The sequence below is a fragment of the Heloderma suspectum genome, chromosome 15 (genome assembly GCF_057233095.1).
Source record: "Heloderma suspectum isolate Gila_16-S chromosome 15, 16-S_ref, whole genome shotgun sequence".
In the NCBI taxonomy this organism is placed as follows: Eukaryota; Metazoa; Chordata; class Lepidosauria; order Squamata; family Helodermatidae; genus Heloderma; species Heloderma suspectum.
Genome location: NC_139472.1, coordinates 7358360 through 7376322, shown reverse-complemented (window position 1 = coordinate 7376322; position 17963 = coordinate 7358360). Strand labels below are relative to the sequence as shown.

Sequence of the window (17963 nt, the reverse complement as noted above, 5' to 3'; positions counted from 1 at the left end):
TGGGCAGAAAACAACAGAATGACATTTAACAGGGACAAATGCCAAGTTCTGCACCTAGGAAAAAGAAACCAAATGCACAATTACAAGATGGGGGATACGTGGCTCAACCACACTACAAGCGAGAAGGATCTTGAAGTTGTTGTCGATCACAAGCTGAAGATGAGCCAACAATGTGATGTGGCTGCAAAAAAGGCAAATGCTCTTTTGGGCTGCATTAATAGAAGCAGAGCTTCCAAATCGCAGGAACTACTAGTTCCCCTCTACTCAGCACTGGTTAGGCCTCATCTGGAGTACTGTGTCCAGTTCTGGGCACCACACTTTAAGAAGGATGCAGACAAGCTGGAGAGGGTTCAGAGGAGGGCAACAAAGATGATCAGAGGACTGGAAACAAAGCCCTATGAAGAGAGACTGAAAGAACTGGGCATGTTTAGCCTTGAGAAGAGAAGACTGAGGGGAGATAGGTGGGCGCTCTTCAAGTCCTTGAAAGGTTGTCACAGAGAGGAAGGCCAGGGTCTCTTCTTGATCATCCCAGAGTGCAGGACACGGAATCATGGGCTCAAGTTACAGGAAGCCAGATTCCGGCTGAACATCAGGAAAAATGTCCTGACTGTTAGAGCAATATGACAATGGAACCAATTACTTAGGGAGGTGGGGGGCTCTCCCACACTGGAGACATTCAAGATGAGGCTGGACAGCCATCTGTCAGGGATGCTCTGACTTCGATTCCTGCAATGAGCAGGGGGTTGGACTCGATGGCCTTGTAGGCCCTTCCAACCCTACTATTCTATGATTCTATGAGGTTTGTTCATCCTGGATTGCAGCAGGCAGGAGAGAGAAACCCAGCTATCTGTAATTATGCAGCTAGCTGGGGGTGTCGGAAGGGCGCCAGAAGAAAACCCTTCAGAGAATGACATGTTGCATTTTAAAAGCTCAGTCTTAGGCACATTCCCTAGGACAGCCTCCAGACATGTCAGACTACAACTCCCATCATTCCCAACCACACTGGCTGGAGCTGATCAGAGCTGTAGTCTGAGGTCCACTGAACTCAACTGGACTTCTCTGCAAGGAATAACATTTAGGACTGCACTACAAACACTTTTTGGCACCACGCACCACACTGTGACCAAGTTGAAATAGGTATTAACTGATATAATTTCATATTCTGCCCCTATTGGCTCGCTACACCCCTCCCTTTCCGTTATCATTTCCCCCAGGTTGATCTACACATTGTAAGCCCTTGGGGGAGACCTCTCCCCCCGTACTTCATAAAGCACTGTGTGCACATTTCACGCTGTATAAAATAAGATGGTCAGTGTCACTGGACACAATCCAGGTGAAGAAAAACACTGCATTTTTTTTAAACACGGAGACCTGGTTTGCACGAAACGGTAAACCATGGTTTATTTAACCCATGGGTTGTTGCCCTACCCAGGATTTGTCTGACAGACAACTGAACAAACCACTGTTAGCTTTCTCAGTCCCTAGAGTGTCTGCTTCCTTCCTCCTTCACTCCTTCCCTGTATCCCAAATGCCTCTGTGGTGCTGTAGTAACAGTATATAGAGAAGCTGCGTTTTTTGACTGCTCTTGCCCACTGCCTCTGTAGCCTGGCAAAACCGCCCCCGAACAACCCACAGTTCTGGATTCACATGTAATGACAAACCATGGTGTGAACAACCCAGAGTTCAGAACCCAACAAACCGTGGCTTCTCTTTCTGGATCATTCGAGGTTAACAAACCATGGTTTGTTAGTGCGGCTGGGTTTGCAGTTCACAACAAGCTGGAATTCAACAACCCAAACCATGGGTTACCGATCTGTGTGAACCCGGCCACAGAGTTTGCAGGGTTACAATTCTGTCTGCCATTTTTTTTCTGTTCCTTCCACCTTCTCCTGCCTAGAGGGTGCTCACTTTTTTGGAACCACTGGGAAAGCACAGTCCTCTGCAAAAACGTAACACAAAAAGATGGGCACTTCCTGTGCTGCCGATGAGAACTTGCCAGGGAGTAAGCCTCAGTGAGCACCGCACGAGACTTCCTTCTGAGTAAACACACACACACGGGACTGCAAGCAAGCGTCCTTGGAAGCACGTTCTATTTTTTGTTTTAAGTTGAGCTCATGCCCCAAGTTAAAGGGACCTAGATCGGAGACCCTACGTCACCAAGGATGCAGAACACACCCACACCAGATGCTGTACACAAACATACCCACCCTCGCTCGGCGACACACAAAGCATGCTTCCCCTCCTTTCCTGCTCTGCTTGAGCCAGTAATGATGCAACACTTGGAAGATGTGTCCTTAACATCGCTGTGCTCAAGCGCTGGCTCAGAGCAGAGAAGGCAGCCTGGGACACAGAGCCAGGAAGAAACAGTTGCGAACGCAGCCGTTCTAAAATATAACAAGTATGCAGCAGAGGGAGACAAAAAGCCAAAGACGATCTGCAGGGATGGGATGAGGCAGCAAAGGGAGAATGAAAACACGTTTCCTCTATTTTGCTCATCGCAAAAAGCAACACACAGGACCCGGAGACTTGGAGGGAGAGAAATGCACCCTGTGACGCAGTTTTACTGTTCTTGCATTCCCAAACATCTATTTATAAATGCAAAAAGGGAAGTTGACATCCCTCGATGGGTATATCAGCTCTGTGAACGGAACCAGTGGTTTAAAAACACAATAAAAACCTTTAGTTTCACTTTCATATTATACCAAGCAGACAATAAATGCAGGCATAAGAAACTTACGGTCTAGGACAGCCTTTCCCAAGCTGGTGCTCTCCAGTTGTTTTGGGACTACAATTCCCATAATCCCTACCCATTAGCCACGCTGGACAGAGCTGATAGGATGCTGTTGACCAGCTTTGGGAAGTGGCCCTAGGAGGACTTTAAAAAATCGCACATGCATTCTAAACAGGGATGGGGAACGTGTGACCTGTCAGATGTTGTCAGACTACGACTCCCATCATCTCCAACCAGCATGGCCACTTCCGGGCCAGGTAGGGATTTGAACATGGGGCTTCATGGTCCTAATCCAACTCTCTAAGTCAGGGGTAGGTGCCCTGGCAGATGTTTTGGACTACAGCTTCCATCAGCGCCAGCCAGCGTGGCCAATGGTCGGGGATTGTGGGAGCTGGAGTCCAAACTGGGCACCCCAGCTGCCTACCTCTGATCTGACCACTATGCCAGATCAGCATGTGAAATGCATTTGACATTCTAAAGCACAATACAAATGCTGCATATTCTTATTGGCAGGAAATTCCAGAACTCAGTCAAGAGTTGTGTACAGAACGCACATGCAACTGTGCATGCACCTCCCTTGGAAATGGATACAGGCCACCTTCCAGGCTGGATCTACGGTTCATCTCCTTCAGCATTTTGCTTCCAACTCGTGTGTCTGGGTGCTCACAAGTACAGCTGGGCTTCCTCCGTTTGTTCCCAGCATCTGACATTCGGAGGTATACTGTGAGTATACGTGGAGGTTCAATTTGGCATTCGTGGGAGCAGTGTAAAACGGAGGAGAGAAGTATGTCCAATGAAAGGGAAGAAAAGGAATGGAGAAAAGAGAAGGGTTGAAAGAAAGAAGGGTAGACGGCTGAATGGAGTAAGAGGGAAGGATGAAAGGAGGGAGAGAAGGACATGTGTGAATGGGGGAAGGCAGAAGGGAGTGAATGGATGAAGGAAGAGTGTTTAATTTAGAGGAAAGGCAAGTGAGGGGAGACATAACAGAGGTGTACAAAATGATGCATGGTGTAAAGAAAGTGGGTGGGGAGACATTTTTCTCCCTCTCTTTATCATACTAGAATCTGGGTTCATCCCCTGAAGCTACTGGTGGGAGATTCAGGACAGGTAAAAGGACTTCTTCACACAGCACATAGTTAAACTATAAAATTCGCTACCAGAAGATGGTAGTGATGGCCACCAATTTGGATGGCTTTAAAAGGGGATTAGACAACTTCATGCAGGATAAGGCCATCAATGGCTGCTAGTCAAGAGAGCAATATACTACCTGCAGTTTCAGAGGCAGTATACTGGGGAACAGGAGTGGGAGGGTGCTGTTGCACTCATGTCCCGCTTGAGGGTTTCCCATAGGCCACTGTGTAAACAGAGCGCTGGACCAGATGGGCCTTGGTCTGATCCAGCACAGCCGTTCTTAAAGGAGAAAGAAAAGGGACAAGAGAAGTAAATGAATGAGAACAAAAGGAGGAAAGGCTAGGAGGAATAGAGAAAAGAGGGAAGAAGAGGAGGGGGGGAAGGAAGGGAAGCGGGGAATAAGAGAAATGGATGAATGGCGAGAGGAGGAGAAAGTGTCCAAAGAAGAGCTAAAAGGATGCTGAAGGGCATGAAGACTAAGTCTCATACAGAAAGATGGAAAGAGCTGGGCATGTTTATCCTGAACAAGAGATAGTTAAGAGGCAAGAGGATATTTTCATTTTTTATTTGTTACATTTATATCCCATCTTTCCTCCAGGGGTGGGTGGGCAAATTGGGGTTCTCCTTACGTTTTGGCCTACAACTCCCATCAGCCCTAGCCAGCATAGCCAATGGTGAGGTATGACAGGAGTCATAGGCCTAAACATCTGGATGGCCACAACTTGCCCACCCCTGACATAGATGGAGAAAAGGTTGCTTTCTTTTGATCCAAAGGGTAGGACCCAAATCAACAGATTCCATTTATATTACAAGAAAAGGGATTTTGAGGACACGTTAGGAAGAAGTTGCCAGTTCGCTGGTGGGACAGGCTGCCCAGGAAAGCAGCGAAGCTCTCTTTTGTTAGAGGTTTTTAAGCAGAGGCGGATGTTCAAGGATGCTGTAGCAGTTGATTTCCTGAATTGGCAAAGGGTTGGCCTAGATGACCTAGAGTCTCCTTCCAAATTCATGGTTCAATGAAAAGCCTATCTAGTCCAGCACTTACCAGCCTCGTGGGACACTTGACGGAGGCTAACCAAAAAGGGGACTACAGCGGTTTCCATCATCTGGCCATCAACGGCACTCTACTCTATATATTTTGGATGGTGACTCCCAGCATTCCTGGTCATTGGCTATGCTGCCTAGGGCTGATGGGAATTGAAGTCCAACATATCTGGAGGGCCCCAGGTTGGGGAAGGCTGGTGTACTCTTAGCTATTACAACAAATAGCCCCGGATGGAGGTTGGACTAAGGTTGGAAGCAGGGGCTGGACAAAGGAGGGCCGGCCCAAGACATTTTGTTGCTTGAGGTGAAGAACAAGATGGCGCCTCCTCCCATTCCATATACAAAAGCTGACTGGACTTGTAGTTGAATCTGTCTTCAATGCTGGCAGTGGGGTAACATCCTCCATTGCACTTGAAGGCAGCAGGCAAACTTAGGGGGCATAGAGCAGGCTGCATGGCACACACAGGTCTCTCCTCCACTCTGCCTTATGGCAGGGCCGGCCTTGGGGCCAGGGAACTCTTTAAGATCCCTTCAAACTCTGATTGAAAAAGGTGGAATGGAAGAAGGGAGGAAATGAGAATGGAAAAATGAGGGAAAGAGTGTGTGCATGTGGGAAATCAATTAATAAACAGGGGTATGAGATGAGGAGGAGGAAAGAAGACTCAAGAAGAGAGGGTAGGTGGAAGAAGGAGAAAAGAAAGCATATGGGAGATGAAAGGAGGAAGGGAAAAAGAGAGGAACAGAGAAGTGAGGAAGGCTGAATGGAATAACAGAAGGGGAAAGTGGCATAGTGGTTAGAGCATTGGACTGGGACTTGGGAGATCCGGGTGCTACTCCCCAGTCAGCCATGAAGCTCACGGGGGGCGGGGGCAGCCACCGACTCTCAGCCTCACTTACCCCACAGGGTTGTTGTGAGGATAAAATGAAGAGGAGAAGCGCTTGAGGCTCCTTGCAAAAGGAAAGCAAAGTGGGATATAAAAGTAACAACGTAAATAAATAACAACATATTGCAACGCAACGATGAGGCAGCCATACTGCGTCTCTTTCCCCTCCCGTCCTGGGAAGAACTGTTTCCCTTCTACCTCCCCCCCCCCCCCCCCGGCTCAACTTCCACCTAAGGTGGGTCCTTCAGCCTCCTCCTCCTATAAGCCGCCTTGGGCTCTTTAGAGGAAAGATGGGATATAAATGTAAATAAATAAGGATGAATGGAGTGACAGACGGAAAGAAGGGGGAGGGAAGGGGGAGGGAAAAGATGAATGGAGAAAAAGGCGCAGAGGCAAGATGAATGGAGGGGGAGGACACGAAGGGGGCGGCCAGCGGGGGAAGGGGGCGGCGGGAGAGACACGATGAGGAGAAGAGGAAGCGTTCGGGCAGGGCGACAGGAGGGCGAGGGGACGCGGGGCGGAGAGCGGCGCGGGAAGGAGAGCATCGCTGGGGGAGGCGGAGGCAGGGCCGAGGGGGGGCGGGCGGAGGGGCGCTGGGCGGCGGCGGAGACTCACCCGCCCGCGAAGAGGTGGAGCAGCGTGCTCTTCTCCTGCGCGGCGCCGGCCATGGCTGCGCCCCTCCCGCGCCGGCGGCCGGCTGCCTCGGAGCGGGCGAGCGCAGGCGACGGACCCGCAGCCGCAGCCGCCGCCGCCGCCAGAAGAGCGGAGACTGGCCAGACTGAGCTGCGCCTGCGCCGACCCGGCCCTCGCGGTCACGCGACGCCGGCAACGGGCTCCACGCGCGGAGGCGGCCAACCACGAGGCCGCCCGGCCGGCGGGGAGAGGGCGCGGCCCGCGTCAGCACGCTGACGTCGCGGCCTTCCGAAGGGCGCGATAGGCGGGGGGCGTGGCGGGGGCGGCGGGCGCCGCTGTGACGGCGGGAAGGAGCGGGCGGGGCCTCTCCCGGAGTGGGCGGGGCCTCTCCCGGAGTGGGCGGGGCCTCCCCTTTGTGCCGGGGGGGTGTGGGTGTGCGCGCGCGCGCGCGCGTTTTTATGAATGGGGTATTGGAGGGGGCGGGCTCGCAAGGGGATTGGCTCACTGAGAGAGCGGTGGGCGGGGGGATGATGGGTCTTCTTGCAATAGGCGGGGAAGGCAACGATCCTAGCCACGTTTTGCTTGGGGCTAAAGTTAGTCATGGCTAACTCAACCCCAACGCGTTTCAATGGGTCTACTCTAAGCAGGGCCCATGTTGGCTTTTACCCGGAAGCCCCGTTGGACTTCCGTCTGTGCAAACCTTGTGCCAGCTCAGCCTCCATAAGTCAGTAAGGCTGCGATCCTAGGCACATTTACTCAGGAGTAAGAAACTGCCCTGTTGGATCCAGGCTTAGTCATACTTAGAGTAGACCCACTGGAATCACACTAGTAGTCCATAGTCACTACTAGTAGTTAGTATTGTAGTTAGCCACACTAACCTAAAACCCATTGATTTCAGTGGGTCTACTCTTACTAACTAATGGCAGAAAGCGAAGAGGACCTAAAGAGCCTCTTGTTGAGGGTGAAAGTGGAGAGTGCAAAGGTGGTTTGAAACTCAACGTTAAAAAAACGAAGATCATGGCATCTGTCCCCATCACTTCCTGGCATATGGAAGGGGAAGAAATGGAAGCAGTGACAGATTTTATTTTCTTCGGCTCCAAGATCACCGCAGACGGTGACTGTGGCCATGGAATTAAAAGACGCTTGCTCCTTGGGAGGAAAGCTATGGCCAACCTAGACAGCATAGTAAGAAGCAGAGACATCACCTTGCCGACAAAGGTCCACATAATCAAAGCTATGGTTTTCCCAGTAGCAACGTATGGCTGTGAGAGCTGGACTATAAGGAAGGCTGAGCGCCGAAGAATTGATGCTTTCGAACTGTGGTGCTGGAGAAGACTCTTACGAGTCCCCTGGACTGCAAGGAGGTCACATCAGTCAATCCTAAAGGAAATCAACCCTGAGTGCTCATTGGAAGGACAGATACTGAAGCTGAAGCTCAAATATTTTGGCCACCTAATGCAAAGAGAAAACTCCCTGGAAAAGACCCTGATCCTGGGAAAGATTGAAGGCAAAAGGAGAAGGGGACGGCAGAGGATGAGATGGCTAGATAGCATCACCGATGCAATGAATATGAACCTGAGCACACTCCGGGAGAGAGTGGAGGACAGGAAGGCCTGTGGTCCACGGGGTCACGAAGAGTTGGACATGACTGAACAACTGAACAACAACACTCTTACTAAGTCTGGATCCAACCCAGTCATCAGCCTCTCAGAAAAGGGCAGTTCAGTTAGTTTTCTGCAGCAAAAAGTGAGGCTGCGATCCTATGCCCACTTCTCTGAGAGCAAGGCCCCCACTGCATGCAATGGGAGTTACTTCTGAGTAGACATACATAGGATAGGACCATCAGTGTATGGCGGCACTTCAAAGATGAACACAACTGCAATAATTAAACATAGCAGCCATGCACCAAGTGAAGATATTTAGGACTGCTGTGCAATCTCATGCATGCCTACTCAGAAGTAAGTCTCACAGGGCTCAATGGGATTGAATAGGGTTGAATAGGGCTAGCTGTTTTAAACAACCAGTCATTCAGTCAATCAAATCTGCATAAACTGGCATGTGAGAAAAACAGTTCTGAGGAATGATGGATACTTTCTTTGGGGTGAATAAACAGAAAAAAAACTGCAGAAGAAAATAATGTTGTAGTACAATCATGTTAGCCTTTTGTTTTCAGAAGAAAGCGAAGAAAAGAGGAACAGGCCAGCCCAGAAGGACAATAGATGCAGTGCTAAATTGAGTACAATTGGTTCCAGAATAGGTATATTCCCATCCAACCGAGCCAAGCATCACCATCGTGCCTTTCCCCCTCCTCCCTCCCAACCCCTTTCCTTGCATGTCATGCCTTTTTAGATTGCAAGCCTGAGGGCAGGCCTGTTCGCCTGCTGAGTCTTGTAAGCTGTTCTGGAAACCTTTTGAGTGAACAGCGGGATAGAAATCAGTGCCAGCCCCTGGTTTTGGGGGGCCCTTGGGCAAGACACCCTCCATGGGCCCTGAATCTACCTTCTCACCACCATTGCCGCCAGCTGTTCTTGCTCCTCTTCATTGCCACCACTTGCTGGCTGGACAGGCAGAGAGCCAGAAAGCCAGGGAGCAAGGAGGCCGCAGCGTCTCCCGCTCCTCCTCCTCGCCACCGCCGTTGTCTGGGCCAGAGCGAGAGGCAGGTGAGCAAGGACGTTGCAATGGGGAAGAAGAGGGGCGACTCCAGGGGGCTGTTGCATTCCCTCCTGGGATGTAGGCCCTTGTCAAGTGCCTAGCCATGCCAGCCCTTGACACCAGGCCACAATAAAGATGCTTTGAACACAGAAATAAATGAACTGTATAGCCCCCCCTTTTTTGTATATAGACTTCATATCCAGTTGACCCAACGAACAGCCCATGTGTACACTCCAACATGAGATACACACACAGAGACAAACATTATACAAATATGCACAAAACTGCCTCCTGAGCGCAACAAAGCCAAGCTCAACACAGCCAAAGAACAGCTCCCTCCCCCCCCCCCGGGCATATCGACCTCAGAGGGAGAGCTGGCCCATCCACGCTGCCCCCACTGAAATCCGTGTGTCCCAAAAGTGCCCGCCGACCCCTCCCTTGTCAAGTATACAAAGCCCCTGCTGCCTACTGAAAAGTACCGTTAAGTAATAATCCACACTAGGTACATGCTGTACCTAGTAATAATCAAAGTAATAATCCACACTAGGCGCATGCTGCTGTTCCCAGCACACTCCCAAATCACAAGAGAGAAGCAAGGCAGCAGCAACCATGGCTCTGCACACCACCACCACCCCCCCCCGAGAAATCAAGAAATGCAACAGACCGACAGTCACACCTGCACCTCCCCAAAAGATGCACATGAAACAAAGCCTGGAGGGAAAATGCTACAGGCAGCTTTCAATGCCTCCTAGCAAGGGCCCATTACATTTCCAATAGGGAACCTTGGCATGCTTTTTAAGACAGGATAATGTATCACCTCTGGGGTAGAGAGGTTTTCTTGAGGGCAAACATTGCTTTACGCACCAAATGCCAGGATCTGTATGGCCAATTTCTGTAACTATAAAATGTATGGCCCTGTTCTTAACTTTCTACAGAGTGGAAAACTCTCCTTCCAAACCTCCCTCTTGTCTGTTGGTGTGTTTCCAGCAAGCGATAAGCGCATGAACCTTGGTCACATGGCACTGAAACCAGAGGGTGACTTGGGCGACCTTCTCTGGTCAGATCTGTTTTGCAAGCTGGGTGAACAAACACACATATACACACGCACCCCACTTACAGGAGAGGCAGCTGTCAGTCACGGGACACAGACACCCGCCAGAGGGGATCATTTGGGAAGGAGGCTCTATTTCAGAGGCCAGGGGGGTGTGGAGGAGGCAACGGCTTGAAGGGTTGCGAGTGCTGGCATCCAGAAACACTGTATGGCCGCCATAGCAAGCAGCTCACATCATGAACAACATCTTGGTAAACAGAAGGGTAAGAACGGGATGCCTTATTAAAGAGAAAAAAAGCAGTAGAAATGGTTAATAAAAAAAGAGAGAATGGGATATCTTTTCAAACTCAAGAGTAGACAGCGGGAGTTGCTTATCTAACTATTCATGACGAGAGCAACAGCTGTTAGACGCATGGACGAACCGCAGGCCACTTGACTTCCCTTTTTATTTTATTTTTATTTTCTGCATTTCTCCTGCCTTTGTAGTTTAACAACATAAGTGTCCTGCTGGCCCAGAACAAAGGCCAGCCTAGCCCTTGTTTCCCACAGTGGGACTTACTCCCAGATAAATGTGGAGAGGACTCATAGAATCATAGGGGTGGAAGGGGCCTACAAGGCCATCGAGTCCAACCCCTTGCTCAGTGCGGGAAGCCTGATTCCCAGGACCAAGGCCAACATCAAGGGTCAGCATAGTGAGGCGCCTGCCGAGGGCCCACACCCCAGCAGGGGCCCACTGACGAGATCCGCCTGGACCTGCTCCTCCTCTTCCCCACTGCAGCCTGCTTGTTCCCCTGCCTCTCGCTCTGGCCCAGACAATGGTGGTGGTGGTGAGCAGGAGCAGGAGATGCCTGTGTCACGCCAGCAAGCAGGAGCAATCGCGAGGAGCGGGTGACCATGGCGTGAGAGGGTTGACTCACAAAGGGCCTGTCGAGAGTGCCTTGCCCGAGGCTCCTCCAAAACCTGGAGCCGGCACTGTGGAGGACTGGAGCCTTAGCGAATGTCAACATCTGCGAATTGTCAGTGACGGAAAGCTACGTGCAAGAACACCGTCGTTTTAGACATTCGGAATGTTTTGCCTGCTTATAACGGACATCTTGCTTAAACAAATGATGTTACGCTCACACCACGTCTTCTCCAAGGGGCGAGCATTTCCAGGGGCGCAGCGCTCACCCAGGTTTGGTTTCCTTTGGAAGGCGACCGCTGGAGGCCTTGTTGGCATTTCATAATATTTGCGTTTATTTACAAATATACAGGTGGAGCATAGGAGGGGGCACATTCAGCAGACATCCAAAGTCCGCTGCTCCCACGTCCAGCCCCCAGGGAGACAGCCAGCGTCCTCCAGGAAGCTCACAGACTCCAGAACTCAGCTCTTGGCCTTTCCCAGGCTCTCTTGAACTGCAGTCTGTGGTGCTTTTCAAAGACAGACACCCCCCCTCCAGGGGTGTAGAACCTGTGGCCTGCAGATGAAATCCAGCCCTCATAGGGGCCAAATCCAGCCCTCCACGGTTCCCCAGATGACCGTGTCAGCTTCCCCCAGCCCCGTACCCTTTCCCCTGGCCATGGATCATTTCCCAGACCTTGTGCTGTTTTCCCTGCATTTGAAAAGTCTCCTAAAGCTTAAGCTAAAATATGATGGTTCTCTTGGCCCCACCTCTCTTGCCTTTGGTCCCGCCCACCACTGAAATACAGCCCCTGAAAGAGTCTCTGAAATGGAACTTGGCCCTTGGGCTGAAAGAGGTTCTGCACCCCTGCCTTACCCCCTCCCCCCAGCTAGGGGGATGACATCTGGATGAGATCTCCTCTGTCCATCAACTAGTCCAGGAGTCCCCAACCTTTTTGGGCTTGTGGGCATGTTTGGGAATTTGAGAAACTGCTGTGGGCACCACCACAAAACGGCTCCCATGGAGGATGTGGATAGTCACATAATGGCTGCCATGGGGGCCTGGCTAGTCAAGGGATGGTGGGGGAAGCAATAGTGAGGCAAGAAGCTGGGAGGGAGGAGGAAATGGGAAGAGTTGCTTCCGGGCCCACCCAGTCTTCTTCCAGCCACACAACCTTTTTCCCTTTGCACTCTCATGCTCTCCACTCCCAGGCTCTAACCTTGCTATTTGTCTCTCCCAGCCCCTTTCCTCACTATTTCTCCCCTGCCACTAGCCACGTTCTTTCTTTCCCTTCCTAGCCCCTAGCCTTGCTCTTTCTTTCCCAGACATCCCTTTACCTTGCTGTTTCTCCCCCTCCCCCCTCCTAGCCTTGCTGTTTCTTACCTAACCCCATGCCTTGCTATTTCTCTCCCTGCCCCATCCCTGGCCTTCTGCTTTCTCTCCTTTCCTAGCCCCTAGCCTTGCTCTTTCTCTCCCACTCAGCCTTTTATCTTGCTGTTTCTCTCCACTCCCAGCCTCTAGCCTCACTATTTCTCTCCCTCCACTTCTTTAGCTCACTGTTCCTCCCGCCTCCTACCCAGCCTCTAGCCTCACTCTTTCTCTCCTCTCTACCCATTTGCCTTGCTTTCTCTTCCAGTCCACTGAACACCTGATCAGCAGCAGGTGCAGGAACAGGAAGGAGAACCTGGCACCCTAACGTTTCTCAATTTTTAAAATTTTTTTTTTAAGGGGGAAGTGGTTAAAGAGCTTTGTGGGCGCCACTGGAAGTTGCATTGGGGACCCCTGAACTAGCCTTTTGGGGTCATCTTGGCTGCCATCCAGATACATCATCTGAATAGTACAGGCATCAACTGCCTTTGGCCAAGTGTGGGTATTGCTTTAGGGCAACTCATAGTGATAGCACCATCCACAGAAATCTGGTAAGATGCCCATAACAATTTCTAGAGAGGTTGCCATGTCTGCTGCAGCAAAAACTACAAAGAGCTTTGTGGCACCAGGTAACACATCTGGTATAAGCTTTCACAGACAGTGTCCACTTCATCAGATGCTTGAAGTGTTAACCTCAAATTGGCAGATATGCTGAAGTGGAGTTGGGATGTCAGAGGAATCCAGTTGGGGGGTCGAGTTCGACGAGCTTTCGTCAGCTCGCCCACCCCGGACTCCATTATGACTTCCACCAGCTGGCCTGACTCGGTTCGCAGTGAATTGGACCACCTGGCAGATTTTCCTTCTTTTAAATTGTTATTTGAGTAAAAAGCCATTTGCGCAAAATGCACTCACAATTTGCATAATTTGCACAAATGTCGGCCCCAATTTGTGCAAATGGCTCTTTACACAAATAACACCCCCACCCCTGAAAAAGTTCCCCAATTTCTGGAAAAACCTGCAGCTCACAAATACAAGCTGAGTTGGGGGCGCCATGGAAATCCAGCAAGCCCCCAAAGGGCTGGATTTCCCAGTGACAGACATCACTAGGTGGAGTGGGGCAAAATGTAAACTGTATTGTCAGAGGGGACTGAAATGCAAAAAATACAGACAGTGATAATTACTTTAACAGTTGTTATTCACAAAACATTGCTGGGTGATAACAGACACATCCTTGGCATGCTGAGCCAATTAACATAGTAGTGTGATAAAAAAATAAACCTTTGTCCTTATTCAAACAGTTGGAAACAACGCTGAATCTTCTGATGAATTGGACTTCAACCATTTCTTTCTGTTTCTTTGAACAAAGGAATTTCAAAGAAGATAATTTCCTTATATTTCCCCATAAGCACTTTGAGAAACGCAGTCAAAGGTATGCGGAAGATTATGGGATTTGGGGGGAAAGGGACAGGTTGCTTCATTCAAGTTCAGGCGTTGACCTATTGCTCTTTGGAATTTCATAAGGAATGTAGGACCGATAAGAGTCTTGTTTGCAGCGTATCGGCCTAATGATCATGTGATTTATTTATTTTGTTGAGGGCCTACCTGGAGGTAAATACACACCCCAGTTCAGATGATAACAACCCTCACCTTTATCCCAGTAGCAACATTTCCCCTGCCAAAACCAAACCATCACCATGTCAAGCGTTTGTGTTTATGTCCAAGACAATACTCATACCATGCATCCTTGGTAACTAATATGCCCACAGATACTTTTCTTGTGGGCCACCAGGCTCCCTTACCCTCCTGATTTTTATTTTATTTCTTGAGATTTTTTGAAATATTTTTTTTAACTGGGAGGCTGGCATGCTGCAAAGTGAAAGGCCTCCCTCCAGCACCATCTTTCTTTGGGTTCAAAGAAGAGGTTTTGTGTTTGAAGCTCAGACCTCACCTCTGCCTAGAACTTAGGTTTGGGGGCAAATGACTTTTCTTTTAACCTCACCTGTTGTCTTCTGGGAAAAGGTTGTTTGTGACCAGCCATAGCAGCCATTTTATAAACGGGCAAGCCCTACTCTGGCAGCCATGTTGTGAGAGTGCCCATAACACTCAAAATTCCAAATGTGCCCCCTGAACCCAAAAGATTGGGGTCCTAGCCTGATGAAGTGTCCTGGAGAACTTGGAAGCTTGTGCCATCTTTTGTGTCATTTTGGTTGACCCTAATAAAGGGTTCCTCTAACTGTGGGCTTTGAATTTTTTACTCGTAGCTACCTTACATGCCCAACAGTTTTCCATGCTGTAACTAAGGTTGCCAACTTGTGATTTTACTATGTTTATGGTGGAGCCTGTGAAGGTTTGGTTTGGGGGAGGAGCTAGTCGGGGAGTGGGAGCTGGCAGGTTTAGGTGGCCTGGTCAATCAGATTGCAGAGTCAACAGAAAAAAAATATTTAACCTCCCTCAGGTTCACCTCCATTCCTCATTAGTAAGAGTGTCCTGGGTTAGGGGTATACTTCTGGGATAATTCTCAGGAGAAAACCCACAAAAATAGTATACGCACAACTTTTAGGAGGTTCTTTTGTTCATATGCCACATTTCTCTGGTTGGGAACAAAGAAAAAGCGCAGAATTCCATGACCTGAGAATCTCCATTTATAAAAACCCCAAAGAAAAAAGTTCCTAGTCTTTGTGGTTAAACAACCCAAAGTTAACCTAACAAGTAAGTGTAGGTTAACTTTGGGTTGTTTAACCCACGATTAACCTATAGGGCCTGTTCACACGTCATGACAAGCCACCGTGGGTTAATTCATCGCGGCGCTTCAAGACGCGCACCGGCTGCCAATTTAAATATGCACACTGTGGTGGGGGCACACCGCAGCTTGTTGTATCATGTGGACCTGGGCATCGAGGGTTATTTTAAGGTTAAACAACTCTCTGAAAATCCTAGAACAACCCATGGGTTGCTGCAGCTTGCATATTCAGAATGGCGGGCGGTACGTGCTGCCACCCACCATGACTTAAACATGCCAAAGTGGGCTGTGGTGATCATCTGAACTGGGTTGTAGTGTCCAGGTTTGCACATCATGGAACCACCTTGGATCAGGCTGATTGGACGTTGCATATTCAAAATGGTGGCGGCATGCAACCCTAGCAAGTCATGGTTAATTAAGCCACGATTTGCTGCCATTATTTGTGAACCGGGTCAGTATAAGGCAGCCTCCTATATATAAAGATCACAGAATGCAGCTTTTCATGGTGCAGAATATATATTTTTTGTTAGTGGGGAGTACAAAAGGAAGGGAGCTTCTTAAACCTCCTTCCTTTCACCTACAGGCCTCACACATCAGCACGGTATGGGGTCATCTGATCAGCTGTAAATGCTAAGCCTTAAGCGGCTGACACATGTGTTGCCAAAGGATTATTTATAACCTCCACGCAGCTCCGGGACAGAACGGGTTTGTTCAGTTCAAAAGCCTGCCAAATAACCTTTTAACAAGTTGGAGAGGGGAAATTTGATCTGCTATGGTGGCTCGATCTGGGCGTGAGAGGGGTAGAGAAGGTGACTCGGAGGAGGCCAGATGGGGAACAGGGCAATGGAGGAAACAGAAAAACAAAACAAAAACCCCAGGAGGGTAACTCTGCATCAGCCTTCCCCAACTTGGTGCCTTCCAGACACATTGGCCTACAAACCCCATTATCCCCTGCCAACATGGCCAATCTGCAGGTTTACATATAAAATCATAATCATCGTAAGTAGATTTACAGGAATTGTTTTGTGGGTACCTGACGCTGCCTTATAGTGGGTCAGACCACAGGTCAATATAGCCCAGTATCGTCTGCTCTGACCAGTCATGACCCTTTTAACTGGAGCTGCCAACAACTGAACTTGGGACCGTCTCCATGCAAGGCATGTGGTCTGTCCCTGAGCGACTGGCCTCTCCTAACCAGTTTTAGCCAACCAAGGCTAAAAGGCACATTGCACAGTCCTTCATTCATCTTAGCTTGGCTCCCTGACCCATGTTTTCAACACTCGGTCCTTCTGCCAGCCATACGAACGATTGCTTGACTCTCTGGAAATAAAGCCCAGGGGCACAGTTAAGAAACAAGAAGGGGATAAGAGTGAGAGGGGAGAGGGGATAATTTTTAAGAAGTCACGTTTAAGAAGGCACATTTTAAGACAGCACATTTTAAAGAGAGCGCATAGTTAAACTATGGAATTACAGGATGTAGTGATGGCCACCAATTTGGATGGCTTTAAAAGGGGGTTGGACAAATTCCTAGAGGAGAAGGCTATCAATGGCTACTAGTCTTGATGGCTCTATGCTACCTCCAGGATCAGAAGCAATCTGCCTATGTACACCAGTTGCTGGGGAAAATGGGCGGGAGGGTGCTCTTGGACGCATGTCCTGCTTGTGGGTTTCCTGTGGGCAGCTGCTTGGCCCCTGTATGAACTGAATGTTGGACTAGATGGACTTTGGTCTGATCCAACATGGCTCTTATGTTCTTATCTGGTGCCATCCATATACTGATGATGGCATGCTATCCATGTATTATTAATTAATTTAGATTGATCGTTCAATAGATGTAGATATTATGCACATTATCATGCATGTTGCCATCCATATATAATCATTATTACCATTATTATAGATCAGGGGTGTTGAACCTTTTTCAGGTTCACTTTCAGAGATGCTCTTGGGGGCGGCATTCCAGGAGTGGGCGGGGTCAAAGACAAAAGCTGTGGGACCAAACTACCGAAAATACCAGCACATTGTCGCTTGACATTCTTCCTGCCAGTAACTAAGCCTTAGGAGAGGCATTACAACTGTTTTGAATGGAGAAAAAACTGCATCAAAACTGGGAAACCACCATAAGAACACAAGAAGAGTCCTGCTGGATCAGACCAAGGTCCATCTAGTACAGCATTCTGTTCACAGAAAGGAAACCGGAATAACATGAGGGCCAAAATGTGGAACTAGAATCATGTGAAATAATGTGAAACTGGAATAGCATGTGTGAGGGCCCAAAACATATGGAGTCAGCACCAGTTGTAAGCTTCCCTGGGGGAAGCCAAGAGCCAAGATGGCCTCCTTGACCCAGATGTGGCTTAAGTGTCTGCTATTTGCCACTCTCTCTTTCCCAATTTGGTATTTCAGTCATGCCACGGCCTGGATGTGGGAGTCGTCTTGACATGGTCCATTGCACAGTAACTAGGCAACTCAGTCCCTCCTGTGTAGGCAAGCCGCCAATGGACCAAAGAAGAACGAGGAACAAACGGATGGAGACCATCTCAAACAGCCAGGATGGGGGGTGAAGTGGGAGGAGGAAAACAACTTTCAGAGCAACCAAGAAACCAGATTTATGCAGTTGCATCTCCGGTCAAATGTACCCTGTTTAAGCCAGCTCTTTTTGACATTTATACGAGGAACGATTCCCTGGACTATATTGCAAAACTTGGGGAAATAAGACAGGTTTTTGTTTTTTTTTAAGCAATAGGCTTATCTTTACAGCTGTAACAAGATCTTGGAGTTGTGTCAAGCCAGTGTGTGGCTGCTGTGAAAAAGGCAAACTCCATGCTGGGCATAATTAGGAAAAGAATTG

The 17963-nt window shown here is 49.3% G+C and overlaps 1 protein-coding gene across 3 annotated transcripts in view; it reads right to left on the bottom strand.

Moving 5' to 3' along the window:
* The window catches only part of SLC25A33 (solute carrier family 25 member 33), a 30925-nt gene extending 24374 nt beyond the window's left edge, over positions 1-6551 (bottom strand). For all 3 annotated transcript variants that reach the window (XM_084821800.1, XM_084821799.1, XM_084821801.1), the window contains exon 1: positions 6403-6551. In XM_084821800.1, coding sequence (XP_084677926.1) covers positions 6403-6455 — 53 coding nt within the window. In that variant the 5' untranslated portion in view covers positions 6456-6551. The remainder of the gene's footprint in view (positions 1-6402) is intronic.
* Between the last annotated feature and the right edge of the window lie 11412 nt (positions 6552-17963).